Source organism: Musa acuminata, chromosome BXJ1-1, assembly GCF_036884655.1.
Source record: "Musa acuminata AAA Group cultivar baxijiao chromosome BXJ1-1, Cavendish_Baxijiao_AAA, whole genome shotgun sequence".
NCBI classification, from domain to species: Eukaryota; Viridiplantae; Streptophyta; class Magnoliopsida; order Zingiberales; family Musaceae; genus Musa; species Musa acuminata.
In genome coordinates this window covers 4,337,295-4,356,903 of record NC_088327.1, presented here as the reverse complement: position 1 = coordinate 4,356,903, position 19,609 = coordinate 4,337,295, and the positions used below count along the sequence as shown (strand labels likewise).

Here is a 19,609-nt window from a genome sequence, read left to right as displayed (position 1 = left end):
TTTGCTGATTTTAGAGACTTTTCAAGGTTGACGGATAAGAAGATGAGAGAGGAAGGAAAGATATAAGCATGATAGAATTTAGAGTCTATCAACGATAAGTATTATGTCAGTGAAGGTAAAAAAGAATGAGGGGGTAGAACGAAGAAGATCATAGATGAGGCAATGGTGGTAGAAGAGTGGAAGAGAGGGTGGTGGAGTTGCATTGATTTGTGAAAGGAAGAAAGAAACCAGATCAATTTGATTTGGTTTGTTTCACAATTTGTGCCCTTAAATAAATTCACTTTGTTGAAACTTATTTTGATCCTTCCACATGAACTCTTCTTGGAACAGGGGAAGTACGAGTCACCTAAGCTCTAATCCTTTGGCCCCAGTGGCGTGCCATGATATAATTCACCTTGTGTACTGTAGGATTCTTACAAGGAGAAGAGAAACTTGGAGTCGGACACAGGAAGGATTCTCTCTCTCTCTCTCTCTCTCTCTCAGACTTCAAGCCTAGTCAAAACAAAGAGTTACTGTACATGCGGAAAGATCAGTGCCAAGGTATGATTTTAGGGAAGCAAACAAAGAATTCAGAAGCTTTCAACCCTCAACAAAAATATGCAGAAATGAAGTTATCATGGCACAAGAACAGCAACAGCTACTACTACTATTCCATGACAGCAGCTACAAGAACACCATTCACTACATCCCTTCGAGTTACACCAAGGATCAGTAACATGATCGGCTTACCATGCTGCACCTGAGCTGATTACATTTCCTGGAACAGGAAAGTAGGGCATTTGATGAACCCTCAGGCAGACATGCATGCAGTCACTGTAGCATGGGGTGATGGTAGCAGCGAATGGTTGATCAGCCAGCCACTCCACCAGTCCTCTGATCCCATCAGGCACTGCGAACACTATGGATCCCAGTCGAGTGTGGTGCAGGAGTGCAGTGACCATCTTCTTGGCAATGGTGGCCATCTCAGTCCTCCTTCCTTCTATGCCAAGAGTGAATGGAAGGAAGATACCTCCGGAAACAGTGTATATAGAGATGAAGAGGGTATCTGTTCTCCCTTTTGGATAAGAGTTTGTAGTTATTACATTGAATGAATCTATTGGCTGCAACTTGCATGTACTAAGTTGACTTTTGGCAATTCCAATAACAATCAATCAAGCACTGTGACTTCTTAGATCTCACAAATGCCCTGCCTTAGATGGCATGCTTTAGTTGGAAGCCAGAGGCCACTGGAATGCACAATGATGATTGCTATTATGCTCTGAACTGGCTTCCTCTTCTAAATCCATTGAACAGTCCAAGTTAAAGGAGTAATACACAGTTCTACAGGAAACTTTCTGTGATTAACAGCTTGGATGGTCGAAAATTTGTACACAAGTTAATTATCAAATGTGTACCTTCAAGGTTTATAAGCAGATAAAGGTGTGGTGAGGGCATGTAGAGAGTTGACCTACATAAGATTTGGTACATCTTGATTCATTGCCACAAGCAATTGTCAGGACCTTCTGAGCTAAAAGAAGATGTTTATTGTCTAACTGGGTACAAATTCCTGCTGACCTCCTAATGATGTGTGCTTAGTTAATGACAAGTTGACAGTGATTAATGAGTAGCCATTAAAAGAGATAAAGAGTACCACATTGTCTCCTGCCAGAGGACAGGCCAAGGAATCATTTGGACTAGAATAGTTCATTGATTTGTGTGGTTGTGTCCTTGCAAATACATTTTATAAGACCACTCTGAGGCATTAGTTACAGTAATGAGGGTGCCAAACAACATTGCTTGGAGATCAATTAAGAACAAGTTGATGGTTCAGAGAGGCCATGATTTTGCCATGCCCAGACCAGGATCAAGTGACATGGTTTCACCATCTTTCAAGCAGATGCAAAACCAGGAATGAAGAACTCTTGGCACACTTCTGTCATAGTTTTTCCTATATATGTAATGAAAAAGAAGTACCTGCCAAGCTACTGACTTATTTTATCTTTTGATAAAAGATAAATGTGGAAGATGAGATCTTACTATAAATAACTAAAGTTTTTATCAGATGATCTTACTAAAAAAAGTACTTGAATCAATTAAATGAGTCTGGTATAAAATTTTTCATATGAGTATTTAAAATTCTTAGTGTTTGGTAGCTGAGTTATCATATCAAATGTTTTAATTTTAAAATATATTGATAAAAATTACTAACCTTAGGTAAAACTCTGTCACTTGAATTTTAGAATCCTTGACCTTTGAGAACAAAAATAAAAGAATTATAAGAATCATTAGATTATCTTTTACTATTTAAAAGATCATAATTTAAATCATAAAAAATTAAAATCATTCTTTAACCTTTCATATATGTCGAACTAAATCTATCAGTACCATCATCTATCACAACTTATTTCTTTTATATTTTAAAAAAATTAATTAAATTTTAAATTATTTTTTTAAAGATCAAGTAATGAAGGCGGGATTCGAACCCAAAATCTTATAATAAATTATCAAGATCTTTACCAACTAAATTAATTGATATTTTCAATAAAAAAATTTCATACATAGAGTAATAATTATAAATAAAATTAACTACTACAATTGATTTTTTTATAAATATAATTGTAATATTATATTGGCTAAAAATGCATCGATATGTATTTTATATTGATATCCAATTTTATTTTATTTTATTTTTATGACCGGATTAATTGGAATTCGTATAATGAACATAAATTCGAAGTTATTTAGATGTGGGCCGGTCCATCAAAGCCCAATGGATTGCTTGACGGTTTCCACGCGCCTCCACATCCGTACTTTGTACGTATTGACGCGTTCGTACGTACATAGAATAATGCCGGCGTGACCAACAAAAAGCCACAGCCGCCGCGCTAATTAATAGTGGTAGAAGACAGGAAGAGGGCGGAGTCGAGAGGAAGCCATCGGTCGGCCTATCCCCCTTCTTTCGACGCCTTCTTCCTCTCTGGTCCGGTGAGATCTCGCTCCGCTTCTCGTTCTTTGTTTGTCTTTGTACACTCGTCTCGAGATCCCCTTTCTCCCCTTCTTTTTGCGGTGTCCTTTTAGGGTTTTGTCGGTGGTGAGTATGGATCTCCGGACTTAGGCTGCCGATCCCCTGGTTTTAGCAGGCGGATTGGCGTTTTGCGGGGTTTTCTCGCTAAATCTAGGGTTTCCTCCTCCTTTGCTTGCGCGGCCTCAGGATGTTGAGTTAGGGCTTCCTGATATTTGATATTCCGTGTTTTGGTACTCGATCTCATGTTAGAGGCGTCGATCTGTTCGCTTTGCTTGCTGTTTGCTAGTTTTCTAGGATTATGGTGAAATGTGCTTACTTGATCAAGATGGATAAGTGTGATCTGTGCCTTCTTTTCTATTATTTGATTATTGGAGATATGTGGTTGGAATTTCTTGCTTTGTTTCATGTGGTTGAATGATTTGGTTTGTTCGGTTAAGATGTCTTGCTGTTTGCCTGTCAAGAGGATATGCTTGGGTTCCTGGACCGCGTGCTATCTGTCTACAGCATAACTTGTACCTCTAGTTGGATTAGGAAAGCAACTGTGATTTCACTGGTGATCATAGTTGGCCTTTAAACTATTAAAGTCAAAGAAAATAAAAGAATCTATTGTTGGCACATAATAGCATCCCATTGCAACAAAGCAATAAGTGAAAAAAAAAGAAAAGGGAAAAGCGAGTAAAGTTATGAAAAAAAAGAAAGGTTGTGTTGCAACAAACATGCGGTAAATTGCATGGCTCAAGGTGGGGTCACATGGTATTACGCTTGAATTTGGTTCTAATAATGTTGTTATTTGAATTTGGATACTGTGAACCCATAAGGATGTAATTAAATTTATTAAATATGTTTATGTATACTCTGTGAGATGATTGATTGAACCATGTTTTAAGTGTATGAACATGGTTGTGATTTTTTTGTATAGGTTCAGGCATTGTATTTCTCATAAGTATGGGGATTGTGGTGTTGTATCGCTCCCGACTTTTTGTTGTTGTGACTGTCTCATAGGCTTGATGAGATATAAGGGGATACAAATGCCTATTATTGCTGACATGTTGAATAATTTATTTAAGGGTGTTAATTTTATCTGAGACCTATTTCCTAGAATTTTTGTTTTTAAAATGCTACGCTTGAGAATGGACTTCTTATAGAAAAATAATGTGTGACCTCAAGCTGTGAGTAAGCTGTTTGTAGCCTGTTGGTTTTGTTGACGAAGACTTAAAAGCACCTTCAGATGTTTAGTAATTATATATCTTTGTACAAACTACATCTGCATTGATAAAATCTAGTTTGACAATTATATGGAGTCATACCAAAATGGATAAACCCAGATCTCTCAACAAAAATTGGCATCACAAGAATCAACAAACTGACATGATTGGTGAACTTGATGTTAATTTTATTGGAAAACATTGAAGAAGAATGATCACATTAATGATAAGAAGAATGGTTGCATAATGTTCTGCTTGATTTGCTCATTACGTTTTTTTACCCTAGGTGAGGGTTTGAGAGGCTTAATACAGGAGTTTAGCACTGTGGTGAAACTGGGTTGAGAATTTAACTAGTAATTACACTTTAATGATCATTTAGGTTGGTTTTTTTGTTTTTTTGGAAATGACTCCATGCTATTTTGTGTGACTTTAGGTTCTCATCATTACTGGGAAGAAGTGGTATTGACTATTTGCTCAAGCGTGCAAGAAACTTCTGCATAAGGTGAAAAGCTGACCCCGTGTTTCTTCTTGTTTGTTTTGAACTAAGTATTCCATGGGATTGTTATATTTCATTGTTTTTTCTGTCTGATTTTCATAAATTGTTTATCATTCACCACTCTCCAAGATTCATAGAGGTGCACTTTAGTCCCTGCTGCTCATCTAAAGTAGCATACATATGATAAATGACTATATATAAGCAAAGTTCTCCAAAGCAGGAAATTACTAGTCAGTTATAAGAACTCCTAAAGTTTGTATGATTATATTTTAAGTTCTTTTATTTGCTTTCTTTCTATAACTTCTCGATGTCTATTTTGTTGTGCACTTATTATTTTGTGAACCCTAAATCATGGGGAGACTGTCTAGAATTACTTTCTTTATTGTGCTCTATAAATACTAAAAGATATGGTTTCAGTGGTAGCTATATGATTGTGCAAGATTTATGATTGCATATGATTGTGCTCAGTGCATTTTCTCAGATAATGATGGCATTGCTCTAAGTTTTCTTACAAGTCATGTCTATTTAACATTTTAAAAAAAATATGTTTATAGATTGATAGTTACAGATGATGACAATTGAGTTATGGCACACTGAGTCCGTTGTGCTATGAGATGCTAGAAGAACTAACATCGATCTTTCTCTTCTATGAGATGCACTTCCTTGCATCATTTCATGGATATTCAGGCTTCAAGTCATATTTGTATCATATCAAATGGACTGCAAAAAGTTCTTGCAATTGGTTGAAGAGAAGAAGAAGAAAATTCTGGAGAAGAAAGAGGGCCCCGTGAAATGGGAGCAGAGGCTGGAAGCTGCATCCAAGGCAAAAGCTGATGCAGAAGCAAAAAAAAGGAAATTGAAGGCATCAAGACACAAGAAAAGGACCCATTCTGGATCAGATTATGACAGCGATTCTGACAGCAGCGATTCTGAAAGGAAGTACAGAAAGAAGAGAATTCACAAGAAGCACCGGAAACATGACCAGTCTGACTCGGAAGATGGAGGAAAAAGGAAACACAGATCTACGAAAAGAAGCTCAAGCTCCAGTGATCATGATAGCAATGATGACGATGATGCAGGCCGGAAGAGGCACACTCATGGGAGGAAGTATAGATGTTCATCCGGAACGGACTCTAGCAGCTCACCTTCAAGCATTGAAGACGAGGAAAAGAAAGCTAACCGAAAGAGTCACTCTAGGCGCCATAAGCACCATCACAGGTCAGGTGATGAAGATTCTACTTCAGACTCTCAAGCAAGGAGAAGACACTCAAAGCACAAGCACCATCTCAGGTCGAGTGAAGATGATTCGCCCGGTTACGATGATCACAAGCATAATAGGATCTCCTCCCAGGGCAAATCATCAGGGGAAGAGTACGAAACAGGGAAGCCAAGAGATGCCAAGAAGTCTCATCATAAGCATGGGCACCACCATCACAACCACCAGAAACACAATCTTCATCGCTGCTCGGTGGAGCCAGATGTAGAGCTTGGAAAGCATGAAAGCAAAACTTCTGCAGACGGAACTAACAGTAACTAAAAGTCTGAGGGAAGCATCTGTTGAATCTTAATCCCATGCTAAATCAATCTTCTTTAAGTTGTGATTGCCATGGGTTAGCCTATTTTATTAGTTCTGATTGAATTGGACACTACGGAATGATTCTGACATTTCTGCATCGCCAAAATCCCTAGTCTTTGCTAATGAAAGTTCTTGTACGAGCTTGAAAAGTGCCTTCTTGTTGTTGCCGTTGATCTCGCTATTTTTATTTCTGGAAGTTGTTGGATTCTGCGTTGCTCTGGAACAAAGGATACAAAAACGAAAAGAACAGCCAAAGCATTCGTCTCATGTAAAAAGGCAAAGAACAATAGAAGGATCTATTGACTGGACAACGGAAAAGAACATGAAGGTCTGCTTTGTTCACCACTCTTCGTAAGGCGTATGTTCTCTGCTACAAACATAAAATAATATCTTTTTGTAGATATAATGTATGCATATGACTTAACATACAATCTGATTGTTTGGCTCAATGATCAAACCCATGAATCAAAGGACCGAGTTCTACCAAGTCAATGCCTTCAAGAGCTTGCAAATGACCCTACAACAATCGGTGTCATAAGACCCGACAAGCTTTACTTCTGCCATATTACATATATAATTCTCTCAGCACCACTGCAAGACAACAGACGTATTAGCGGCAAATGAAACATTTCATCTTTGTAAAGCGCAATATGTTCACCCAGAGCTCAAGGAAAGTCCAATTGGGTTGCTATGATTTCACATTTCTTCAAGATTTAACAGCCAGCTTGCTCTGTGTTTTCATTACTGATTTCATGGATCAATATGATTCCATCACATGTGCTCCATGTGGTTCATAAAACAATTCATACCACTTGCTATATATATATATATATATATATATATATATATATATATATATATATACATCCCAATTTATATCTATAAACAGAAAAGAAAACCAGAGTTCTGCATCTACTGTAGTAATTTTATTATTATACATGAACAACATGTTTAGCTTCTTATTGGTTTGATTGAGAAGTAGAGGAATCTTTTCTGTTCGGATCTGTATTTTGGAATCCATGGCATTTCAGAAGGATAAAATTTAGATAATTCTTTAGTGAGTCATTAGATGATACCTACGATAGAGTTATCCGTAAGACTTTGGCTTGACAATTGACGACTCATGGATTATGCATTAAACTCAATTATTAGGGGACAGCTTACAGAATTTTTGATCTCAAATATCTTCCAAACTCGACAGAACTTGCAATATTGTTCTTCAATAATTGTACTCCCTTCCCAGAACTTCACAGGGACAGTATGTTCCAAGTTACTGTTTCAACAACTCAAGGATTCCCCACAAAATGCCCAAAAGGAAGAAAACAACCCAACATGTGATGCCTCTGTTGGAATGTTCACTGTAATATCAAGATATTTTGTGAGGCAAGTAATGGAATTCATGCACTTCCATGCCAGATAATAAACTATGATATGTAAGTTCACTGCATATTATTATTATCATTGCTATTATTTTGCTTCAAAAGTCAATGAACCTCCTTTTTATTCCTGTGAGAGGTGTGGACATAGTGGACTTAGATTGATGCACATAATTTAGATCCAAGTCCATCTTCATACATCATTTCTTTATCATCCTCCTGCTCAATTTCAACAGAGTGGTTGGAACATTGAATTGATTACATAACTTACCAGTTGAACCTTCCTTTTTGTATATCTTTAAAGCTATTAGATCTATCTATCTGTCACAGCATACTCACTTGACTTGTTCAATTTTTTGTGACTGGTTCAATAAATTCATCCATGACATGTAGTCCATAATACAAGTCAATGATAGCAGAAGAGATGATGTATATTTATATATTAGAAAAGCATTTTAGAGTCCTACAAGTTACCAAGTTGCTTCCCAGCTCCAATTGGACTGGCTGAAACTTGTCTTTATTGTGGGATATGTCCTGATACCAATCACTTGGTCTTAATGAAGAAGGCAGAGCTGTGTATTGGGCATGGCTCATGGCTCATCTTTAGCAGACCATAGAGAGGGGATGCTTTGGTATCTGTACAAACTATAATGATGAGAAGAGGGTGAGAATGATGGCAAAGCCAATAGGACTACCAGTTCGGTAGCTTTCAGCTTTTTATTTTATGACAAAGAGACAAGACACGTTGGAGGAGAAATAAGAAGCATGATGATGCTTCATTGATTGGAAGTCCTGTGGGTGTGTAGCCCACAGTTCAAGCCATGGGAGAGAAATCCCAGGTTAAACTGTAGCATGCATGAGTAGGTTGATACTTGATGTGTCCAACATGATCTCATTTGTCATCATACTCTTGAGAATTTCCTTGTTGAAATGCTTCTAGAAAACCTAGGATTCTCTCTCTTTCTCTCTCTCTCTCATACATACACATGCAAAACATATGGCATCTTGAGCATTAGGTGACATTTATTTTAGGACACTCAATACCTTACTTATGGAGGTACAGCAATGCATTAGTCTCTCTTAGAACTTTGGTCACTTGTAAAATGCTCTGGTATGGATGTGTTCCTTTCTCTCTCTACAGTAAAAAGGAAAAAGTAGTCATCAATCAGAACATGACAATGTGCAATGGTTCTTCTTATAGATCTTGAAACAGCAACTCAACATGGAACATTTATGTTGCTCACATGTATGAGATGGCAGCTGAAAGTTTTGAAAAGTCAGCTTGGGTTCACTTAAGTATTATCCAATGTCTTAGAACAAAGCCAACCACAACTTTTCCTCAACTTGAATCACATGCTCTTTGTAAAATTATAGGATCAGTTAATATGATATCAGTTTTACAGAATCAATCTGTCAGCTTAGGTGTTCTTTAATGAAAGATAATAGATTATAGACTCAGATCACAAAATTATTTTGGATTTGAGTTTCAGATTACAAAATCATTGACCATTTACACAAACTTCATTTGATGAGAATAAAAATAGCTTTTTTTTCCTTCTGATTTTTTGTAAATTATTTTTCTACTAATGATCCATATAAGCACATAATAAAAAAAGAATACAAAGTAGAAAGGTGTATTTTTTTTGATTTGGAATTCTGGAAAATGAACATTTGAGATTTGCCTACTGGAGATGACTAATTCCTCAAGCAGACTAGTCAATGTTTTACATCTCCTTAGATGAAGAGTATCTTTTTTGGAGATATATTTAAATGCAACCTCTTGCACCCATTCCTCTCTCTCAAAGCTACACAGGGTTTGGAAGAAGAAGAAGAAGAAGAAGAAGAAGAAGAAGAGAGAGAGAGAGAGAGCCCACAGATCCATTCCACAGGAGAATTCCCAACCAGGCTTTGGCAGCAAGCGGGGGGAAAAGAAGAGCTTTCTTGCTGTGTGTTCCGTACAACTCTCCCCTTCACCACCGGTGATTCCTTTCAGCTGAAGCTTCCACCAGCGGCGGCGACGCCCGGAAGATGGGATACGAGAAGACTGTAGTTCGGAACTTGAGTCGGTTCGAGGCACGGAAGCTCGGTTTGGCGTTGCTCGTGGGATGCTGCGTGGTCATCTTAACATACTTCATCTCCATGTCGGAGACTTCCGGTGAGTCTTCTCTCCTCCCTCGATTCCTTTTGTTGTTCTGCTATTCTTCTTCTTGTAGTAATCTCTATGTCTATAGAAGTTTTGAGACGCAGAGATCGTTGGATCCTTATTTGTTCTGTTTCTCTTGTTCTGCAGTTGATCAGCAGCCATCTGTAGCCTACAGAGTTCGCGACACCGAAGCGGTGGAAGGCAAAATTAGACTACAAAATCAAGGTAAGAAGAACTATCGACATTGCTTCATCTTGAAAGCATACTAAGAGAGAGAGAGAGAGAGAGAGAGAGAGAGAGAGAGAGAGAGAGGACACAGAGAGCCATGTGCCCTGAGAAGAGGAAGAAACCAGGAAGTCAATGATCCCTGTTTTGGAGAGCACACCGAGTTCTGGACCCGTCTGAACTCAATGCAATCTCTTCTTCCAATCATTTAGGATTAATTCCACTGAGATATCGTCTTCTTTCTCTCTTGCAGAACGAGGAAGAAAGACAGAGGATCAGCATGGAAACACTGCAGACGAGAGCGTGCACCGCAAGAACTCTTCCACTATTCCCCACTCAATCACCAAGGAAGGGAAGAGAGAACCCAAGCAACCAGGTATGCTCGATCATCTTAGCCAAATTGGATCCATCTACTTCAATGATAACATAACAACACGAGCTTGATGCTGCTCAGAAGCCGAAAAGATTCACGCTCCAAAAAGAGAAGACAGAATGATTCAGATGACGAAGCCAATCTGCGACTTAAACAATCCGAGAACTGAATTCTGCGAGATGAAGGGCGACGTTCGAATCCACGGCAAGTCCTCATCCGTGGTGTTCGTTTCCCCCCATCAACCAAGGGAAGAACAATGGAAGGTCGTGCCTTACGTCCGCAAGCAGATGGAGAACATCCCCAAGGTCACGGTGAGAGCAACGGCAAACGGCGGCGCCTCCGCAATCCTCCCCCGGTGCACCGTCAACCAGGCAGTCCCAGCCATCGTGTTCGCGCTCGGTGGATTCACCGGGAACTACTACCACGACTTCACCGACGTGCTGCTCCCTCTGTTCTTGACGGCCCGGCAGTTCGACGGCGACGTCCAGTTCCTCATCACCAACATCCAGCCGTGGTGGCTCCACAAGTACCAGCCCATCATCAAGAGGCTCACCCGGTACGAGCTCGTCGATCTCGACCACAGCGACGAAGTCCTCTGCCACCCGCACGTCTTGGTCGGCCTCCGCTTCCACAACGACCTCATCATCGAGCCCGCTCAAGCTCCCAACGCCTACTCCATGCTCGACTTCACCGAGTTCCTGAGGGGCACCTACTCCCTGCCGCGAGACCACGCGATCAGCTTGCGCGAGCACCCAACCAAGAAGCCGAGGCTACTGGTGGTGGAGAGAAAGGGCAAGCGGAGGTTCACCAACGTACCGGAGATCGTCCGGATGGCGGAGGCGTCGGGCTTCGAGGTGGTGAGGACGGACGCCAAGTTCGGCGACGTCGCGGGGTTCGCGAGCGTGGTGAACTCGTGCGACGCGATCATGGGAGTGCACGGCGCCGGGCTCACCAACTTCGTCTTCCTCCCCAAGAACGCCGTGCTGATACAGATCGTCCCCTGCTGTGAGCTGGAGGGCATGGCCTCGCACACCTTCAGATTCCCGTCCTCGGACGCCGGGCTGCACTACCTGGAGTACAACATCACGGTGGAGGAGAGCACGCTGCTGGAGCTGTACCCCAGAGATCATCCGGTGTTCACAGACCCACAGTCACTTCACAGGCAAGGCTTCTTCAAGATGGGGGAGGTGTACTTGGCGAAGCAGAACGTGAGGCTCGATGTGAACAGGTTCAGGCCTTTCTTGCTCAAAACCATGGATCTTCTTCGTCAGTAGAAGCACACAAGTGCATGTTCATTTCTTCTTCTTCCTTCATTTTTTGTTCTCTTTCTGATGATCCATCTTACGGTCACACTGCCAATGGTTTCGATGTGATGTGGTTGAGCCTGAGACACAGGAATGTTTCATCAACACATACTAATCATGCATCTGATGCTTTGTATCTTCACATTTCTGTCAAAAATCCTCCATAAGAAGCTTCAAAGTTGATTTGTCTTCTGCTACTTCAATCTCAATTAGTGGATGGAAAGTGACAATATGGTGGACCATAAATCATTTCCTTAATGAAAGTGAATTCTTGATTGATATTGGAGTTTTCGACATGATCTAAATTTGATGACTGATGTCCCACACGATCACTCAATGATGTTAAAAGAATTATAAGAAAAATAGGAAGCTTGAAAATAATAAGCCACCAACCATGCAAGTTCACAGATCTCAGCAATTAATGAGTTGGAAATCTGCAATGATTAGCTGAAGAACATGAATTTACTCGCTGAGGTGGTCTCTCTCTCCTTCATCCAAACCATCATTAGTACACAGAAACAAAGAAATGTACTCAAGTCTGCTGATTAGATACTTTTTTTTCTCCTCGATGAGTTCTTTAAGATGCTTGAGAACAGAATCTGTGGCACCTAAGAGATCTAGATCTTGTAACTTGATCAAGCTACATGTATACATTTATAGTTCTATGTTCTTGGAGGGGAAAGGCTGAGCATTGCAGTGTTCGAAGACAAGAAATTATACTGATAGCTCTGTTCTTGGCAGGGAAAGGAAAAGCAATATAGTGTTCAAAGACAAGCAATTATAGCACTGGAAGAACTAACTAGTACGACTAAATTACCAGTGTTACGCGACTAAATAGTACATCGGAAGAGAGAATGATTTCTCCACATCGATAACTATATAGAAATGAGATGTAAACAACAGGCAATTAATTTTCGTAGTCTTCAGGCAAAAGCTGAGTTCTTCATAACTACATTAGACGAACCAAACAGGACTCGTTGACTGATCCACCTTTATGGCATGTTGCCTCTTCTCGGATTCTTTATTGCAGTGCACCATTCCAATTGCTTATTTCTACTCGTTTGAACAATGATTTTTCATTCCGAGATGATGGATAGCTCAGCGGAAGATGAAACCAAGCAAGTCTTTGTTTCTGAAGTGGAATCCACGGAGGAAAAGAAGGGTTTGGGGGGCATCGGTAGGCTGCTCGCATCAGCTTCCAGCATTTCCAACACCTTTGCCATTGTCGGTCTCTCCGATGGCTTTATTTGGATGCACCACAATCCAACCACCGCCAGCTTCTTCTCCAACTCCTCTATCTCCGAGGTGTCGTCGAATTGGATCTCCTGCTGCCGAGCGAGCTTATCGTATATCCACGAAGGATAGTAAACCTGGCTCGAATTCTCTGCACGAGGATCCACGTTCCTCCTCCTTCCTGCCATCTCCATCAGCAGCATCCCAAAGCTATAGACATCTGATTTGTGCGATATGATTCCAAAGCTCCTGGAGATCAACTCGGGAGCTATGTATCCCACCGTCCCCCTGGCGGCACTGACTGACACCAGACTGTTGCCCTTTGGATACAGTTTTGCGAGTCCGAAATCAGAAATCTTGGGCGTGAAATTGCGGTCGAGGAGAATGTTATGAGGCTTGATGTCGAAGTGCAGAATCTGCATGTCACACCCTCGATGCAAGTAGTGGATGCCGCGGGCGACGCCCATGGCTATGTCGATGAGCTTTTCCGAGGTAAAAGTGCGGGCCGTGGTTGGTTTGGAAGCGAAGATGTACCTGTCGAGGGAGCCATTGGGCATGTACTCGTAGACGAGCGCCCGCTTGGATCCCTCGGCGCAGTAGCCGACCAGCCTCACCACATTCACATGGTGGATCCTGCCGATGGTGGAGACTTCGCTGATGAACTCGTCGCCGTTGCATTTGGAGTTGCCGAGCAGTTTGACGGCCACGAGAAGGCCACCGGCGAGCTCGCCCTTGAACACGGATCCGAACCCTCCCTGGCCTAGCTTCTGCCTGAAGTGCCGTGTGATGGCGACGATGTCGGTGTAGGCGTACCTGGTGGGCGTCAGCGTTTGCTGAGCGCGGAGGAACTTCTCCACGGTGTCCACGGAGGCTCGGCTGACCCACAGTTTGTGAGCAAGGAAGACACAGAGTATGATCGGCGGCATCACGAACCGGCATAGTATCAACAGTACTGCGTAACAGAGGAAACAAAGGAAGCTGAGAACCAGAGGGTAGCATGCAATGCAGAACGGGGAATGACAGTGGGACAATACCTATCAAGAGCTGTACAATCAGACTGAGTACGGTTACAGCAATGGTAATCCCATAAATGAAAGTGCTGTTGAAGTAATCCTCCACGCAGGCTGGGAAATGAGTCTCGCTTCTGACCACGGAGGAGACGATGGATAGTAGCTGCTTGCTGGTTATTAGGTCGGAGAACATGCTGCATGAGATGAACGGAAGAAGTCAGCTACCGCTTGAATGAGGAACACGCGAGGCATCTCAACATCATGCGGGGCGGTAGATGCGGTCAGAAGGCAGCTGCTACCTTGTGGCTTCTTTCAGACATTCGTGAATTAAGGGAGATTTCCAGTCAGGACTGCTTCCATCTGATCCTGAAATATTTGAATTAGTACTTATCTCTGAACTTATATAACAATCGAACCCCTTCTGCAGGATGCTGAATGCGTCGATCGCTGAACTCGGTGGATCGTCGAACAAAGATGCATCATTAGCGACCGGAATCATTGATAGATACTCGCACCACGGATGAAGGTAGAGCAGTTCATCTGCTTCTGGGGCTACGATGACATAGACATACGTGTCCTTGCGGCCCAGACATGAAAGGAGGTGATACCGTGTGTCGTTCTGGATCGTCTCGCTGCAATTCATGAAACTGGCCCAGTAATTTGAATATAAATCGAATTCCGCGGTCGACAAGTTGGTGGGCGATAAAGGTTGGGCAGGGAGACAACTTCCATTGGCGAGGTTAGGATCCACCAGCCGGATCCAAGTATCATAGGACGATAGGTACGATATCTGAGTGACGAAGTAGTCCGCAGAGCCAATCCTGATGGTAGATCTGTTGGCGTCGCAGCTGAGTTGGTAGGTTGTGTTCCCGCAGATAGCTGGATCATCTTTGCGACGGAAAGGGTATTTGACGTCCCGGAGCTGCCCACAGGAGAATGGAGGGCAATCTTCTTGTCCTGCAGCTGCGAATCCAGAAGAGAGGAGATGCAGCAGTGGCAGTAGCAGCAGCAGAGGAAAGATGGCTGATGCTTTGGTGGCGGCCATAGGCAAACGGAGAGAGCAAGTCTCCTCTTCGCGCACAGCTTCTGCCAAAGACTGTGGAAGCCCTGCAGTACTGGTCCATATTGGTAGCCTGCTTTTACTTGTCAATCTTCCAAACACTGCACAACATTTCAAAAGAAGACAATTCTGAAAGCTGCAACTATGTTGACAGAACAGAATAGTTGATCCAAAGGCACCTTGCAATCCTTTGACACGCTTAAGTTGGAAGTCGTTACTCACTAAAATTCTTCCACAAACCCATGAATAATAGCCCTGATATTTTCCTCTCTTCTTTAAAGACCGACTTGTGGTCTTCAAATTTGTCCCTCCGTGTACACCTCAAGTGAAGCTACGCAAACCCTGTTGACATCAATCCAGGCTAGTTCTTGGGATCAAGCTCACGCGCTCCAACCGGGACGAACAACTATACAAAACACATGTAAACATGTAAATTATAAGCCTGAGAAATCAAATTGAATCACAAAACGTCATACAAAAGCTTTTGTTTTCTTGGGATAAAAAAAAGGTCTTAGTAATTTTTCATAAGAGGAAAGATGACTTTGGTTATAGGTCTGCACAGAGTACTAACCAAAGTAGTAGAAGACAAATAAATAAAAAAACCCTGAAATTAATATGAACGACATCAGACACCCATTAAGCTACTGGCCACAATAGATGTCAAAGCACATATAAGTTTCAACAATGCTAAAGTTCAATAACTCACATTCTACAGAATAGCCCAGATGTCAAGGCAGAAGAGGTACATTTCAAGTTCACAAACAGCACAACACACAAATCATCTGATCCAATATCCACCGATACTATCCATGTTGAGCTGATGATATATGTCACAAGAACATCCCATGGCTTTCAAGGCATTGTAAGACTCTCTCTCTCTCTCTCTCTCTCTCTCTCTCTCTCTCTCTCTCTCTTTCAAGACACTCCCATTGCATTTAACACTAAGAAAGTAAAAAACAAGATGTAGATAATGAGAACTTTAGGCTGTGTACATCTGACCTCGCAGCTTCGATGCATAAGCTGCTCTATTTTCTTTCAATAACTAAGTATACATTTCAAAACAAGGATCAAGATAAACACATGTAGCATCACCTGTTGTGGTAGAAAGAAAGTAACCATGCCATAATCTGTGAGAATAACTGCACCAAATTGATCCTCTCATCTCTGGTGATTAGAACATCTTTCCGTTTTGACAGAAGGAATTGCATCTCCCTGTCGCGCTCAATCAATGTTTGTGAAGTCAAAATGCAACACTTGATGCAAGAAGTAATCAGTGTCAAATACTCAAATCTGAACAAGGAAAAAAGTTTGCATCACCAACATGTCAGAAATGGTACTAAAAAGAAATGCCAAGAGACCAACCTCTGATGGTGTCAGCTTTAATTATTAAATCCGGCTGCCCATCGACCTCGGCTGACCAAGGCCAAGTACTAACGTGTCAGCTGGCTGAACCACACATCACTGCTGGCGCTCCAAGGCACCTGCAGTAACAGTCACCCTCTACTTCCTACACATGAGACACGCAGAAATCACCCAAAAGCCTCCTCCACTCACGGAAAATTCAAGCAAATGGAGGACAGCCTTGAATCTCGAAATCGTTTCTAGGCTTTGAGAACTGAGACACTGAGTGTGTGGCCACTGATACTAAGAAAGAGTAAAGCTAATACCCAAATCCTCAATGCCACTAACCTTATCATCCTCACCGTCTCATTCTGTCATCCTTCATCGTTTCTCCAACCCTATAGAATGTCCCCACCATACAACTACTCCAGTGGCCTTTTATGTGTGATGTTCTCTCCTCTGAACAACTATTCCTCTTGTGCAACTTCCAGTTATCACCAAGCTATTGGAAAACGATGTGCCTCCATGACCACCATGTCAAAAGCATGATCATCTCCCGCTTCTTGGCAATATCATATAAATACAGTAGCTCATGAAATTAGCTGAGTGAAATCCTAAAATTATCACAAAATGGAATTTTGGCAATGATATGTAAAAAAATGATAAAAAGAAATAGGCTAATCCTAGATCGATTCAACCAATCCAATCAGTTACAGCTGATCTTTAACTGATTTAGATCAATTTCTGGCACAATCCTAATGATTTAAATATTGGTCAACAATGCTAAATTCCTTTATGGTCTCGCCAATCCTGACCAACATTTGCCTGATTATAATCAATTCTCAGTCAATTTCACCAAATAAAAAAAAATCTATGATCTCAAACAAACCAGACAAATCCTAGTCACCTACTCTAAAGTTAAGATAACACTGTTACTTCATGATTGTAGGATTTGTTCTTGTTGTACCATCTTATTCTGCAACTACATCATGCACACTTATCTTTCCCTTGAGAAACTAATGTTACTTTCAATTACACATTCATCAAGGATTTTCGTAGATCATCCCTTGGGTAGAAAAGTTTATTAAAGTTCAAGAAATATAGGTTATCACAGGAGCACAATTGGATTAGTTAAACAATTATAACACCAAAAAAACAAAAATACTAAACTAATTCATTAAAGAGAAAATAAAGAAACATAACTTGAAAGAGAGAAAAAAAATCCAAGAATAAAATGTGATCTCATGATATGCCAATAACAAACTCAAGTAGAATTAGAAAGATAATTATGTGCTAGGATCACAAGTAACACCATAATGTATTATGATCATCTAAAAATTCAAAACACACTGTCTAACGAGATTTCCATTTTCTGAGGAGATGATCGTGGATGCTACCCTTACCAATTTTTAGTAAGCTCTGCCTCAGCTTAGACAGAGTAGATGAATTCAACTTAATGCCTCTGTCTATCATATCCTCTGCATATTTACAAGCTTCAGGAAGCATGTCCACATCACGTAATGCCAAAACCAACATGTTTCCGGCCTCCTCCAATGGAGGCAAGCCATTATCAGTCATACACTTCCATACCTTTAAGGCCATGTCAAAATCTGCTGAATCCATCAAAGTCTTCATCAAGGAAGCACAGTTAGCTGCTGTTGGACAGCACTCGTTCTTAACCATCTCATTGAATAGAGAAGCAGCCTCCCTTAGTTTCTTTCCCTTAAGCAAGAACTGAATCAAGACATTGTACGTCTGTAAGTCAGGAAATGCTCCATAGATGATCATCTCGTCAAAGAACCGAAGAGCCACATCGATCTGATTGAGATCACACTGCAAGGCTATCATTGAATTGTACATGGGTGTGTCCGCGAAACACCCATTGCGTCCCATGAGCTCCTCCCAGATGTTCATTGCCTCGTGGGCATCCTTCTTCTTAACGAGCACCTCGATGGCATCCCGAAAGAACTTCATTCCTGGAAAGCACCTCTTTTGCTTCATCTTCTCAAAGAACCTAAGGGCCTCAGCAAAGCCATAGGAGCCCGACCGGACGAGGATGGTGAGGAAGGAGTCATAGGCCTGGACGTTGGCCGGGTCCCAGCCGACAGTAGCGATCATATCGTCGAACACCTCACGGGCAGACCGGTGGTCAACATCGTTCTCACAGCCCTCAAGAAGGATGGCAAAAGAGTCAGCGTCAGGAGCTACGGACGAGCGGGCGCCGTCGCAGAAGAGGCGCGCGGTGGCGACGCGGCCCTCGCGACAGACAGCAGAGAGAAGAGAGTTCAGGGCGGCGGTTTCTCGGGGGACACCGTGGAGGTTCATGGTGTCGAACGCGGCGAGGGCGTCATCGGGGCGGCCGGTGGCGCAGAAGGAGGAGAAGATGGAGGCGAAGGTGGCGAGGGAGAGAAGGCCTTCGGAGCGCATCGAGCGGACGGCGTTCCACATGGCCTCGAAGTGTAGGTTCTTCCCTAGAAGGTCGACCACGAGGTTCCACGCGTAGGGGGAGTGGCGATCGGCGAGGTGGCGGGATCCCGCCCACCGGAAGAAAGCCACAGCGGCGCCCGGTTGGGAGTAGGAGAACTTAAGCACGGCCTCCACGTCCTCGGTGGAGACACGGACGCCGACAGCGTCGAGGGCTCGCTCCACCTCCGTGGGCGGGTTGGAGGCGAGAATCTCGCACAGAAGCCGGGCCTTGGGGGATAACTCGGGGCCGGCGTCGAGGTAGGACGGAAAGGACGACCGCGGCGGGGGCGGAGACCCACGGTTTTGGTCCCCGACGACGGAAGCGGGGGTGTCTCCATAGTGCCGCTTGCCGGAGTCAGGACGGGGGATCTCATCTGTCGCCGGCCGCTTCGACATGACTCCCCTTCGCTTCCTCTTCCCTCTCTGCACTATTACACCTCAGCAGAACTGTAAGAAGCCAAAGCCACCGAGGGTTACTTCGCTGAGGACGACGAACCGGCCCTAGGCAGACCGAACCAGTATCAACGACAACCCGGTCCGGTTCAATTTTAATCAACAGTAAATTTCCTTTTTCTATTCCAGCAAACGGGTAGGAAGAGTTCAATGTTCCCTGTCCTTCAGACCTCACCTACCCGCTTTCATACCGATCTGTGAATAGAAGATAAGTGGGGTCTCAGGTGGGTGACACGTCACAGGCAGGAGGTAAACTGGTTGGGTACGAGAACGACAAATTATCTTTTTTCTCCCGCCAATTCCTTTTTCAGAGGGTCGACAAGCTTTCGATTTAAATCATTTCT

The 19,609-nt window shown here is 42.5% G+C and overlaps 4 protein-coding genes across 6 annotated transcripts; 2 read left to right on the top strand and 2 right to left on the bottom strand.

The window, feature by feature from the left end:
• The first annotated feature begins 2,840 nt into the window (after positions 1-2,840).
• LOC103987842 (uncharacterized) lies at positions 2,841-6,454 on the top strand. 2 transcript variants are annotated; one of them, XM_009406280.3, is made up of 3 exons: positions 2,841-2,964; positions 4,643-4,711; positions 5,393-6,454. In XM_009406280.3, the coding sequence occupies exon 3, from the start codon at positions 5,421-5,423 to the stop codon at positions 6,240-6,242; it is 822 nt and encodes a 273-aa protein (XP_009404555.2). In that variant the 5' UTR covers positions 2,841-2,964; positions 4,643-4,711; positions 5,393-5,420; the 3' UTR covers positions 6,243-6,454. The 2 variants fall into 2 exon arrangements, with proteins under 2 accessions (XP_009404555.2, XP_009404545.2); XM_009406270.3 differs by having other exon boundaries at positions 5,359-6,454.
• A 2,821-nt stretch (positions 6,455-9,275) lies between these two features.
• On the bottom strand, positions 9,276-15,367 carry LOC135616525 (rust resistance kinase Lr10-like). 2 transcript variants are annotated; one of them, XR_010488375.1, is made up of 5 exons: positions 15,228-15,367; positions 14,245-15,106; positions 13,970-14,139; positions 11,215-13,887; positions 9,276-11,114 (listed from the first exon to the last, which is right to left on the bottom strand). XR_010488375.1 is itself a non-coding variant. In XM_065115867.1 (4 exons), exons 1-4 carry the CDS (start codon positions 15,247-15,249, stop codon positions 12,779-12,781), a joined length of 2,163 nt encoding a protein of 720 aa, XP_064971939.1. In that variant the 5' UTR covers positions 15,250-15,367; the 3' UTR covers positions 9,276-12,778. The 2 variants fall into 2 exon arrangements, 1 of the variants encoding a protein (XP_064971939.1); XM_065115867.1 differs by having other exon boundaries at positions 9,276-13,887.
• LOC135616580 (beta-1,2-xylosyltransferase XYXT1-like) lies at positions 9,678-11,899 on the top strand. Its single transcript, XM_065115943.1, has 4 exons — positions 9,678-9,812; positions 9,948-10,025; positions 10,279-10,401; positions 10,480-11,899. Exons 1-4 carry the CDS (start codon positions 9,686-9,688, stop codon positions 11,670-11,672), a joined length of 1,521 nt encoding a protein of 506 aa, XP_064972015.1. The 5' UTR covers positions 9,678-9,685; the 3' UTR covers positions 11,673-11,899.
• A 2,227-nt stretch (positions 15,368-17,594) lies between the features above and the next one.
• Positions 17,595-19,267, bottom strand: LOC103987861 (pentatricopeptide repeat-containing protein At1g77360, mitochondrial-like). Its single transcript, XM_009406313.3, has one exon. The coding sequence runs from the start codon at positions 19,206-19,208 to the stop codon at positions 17,700-17,702; it is 1,509 nt and encodes a 502-aa protein (XP_009404588.2). The 5' UTR covers positions 19,209-19,267; the 3' UTR covers positions 17,595-17,699.
• Positions 19,268-19,609: the final 342 nt, after the last annotated feature.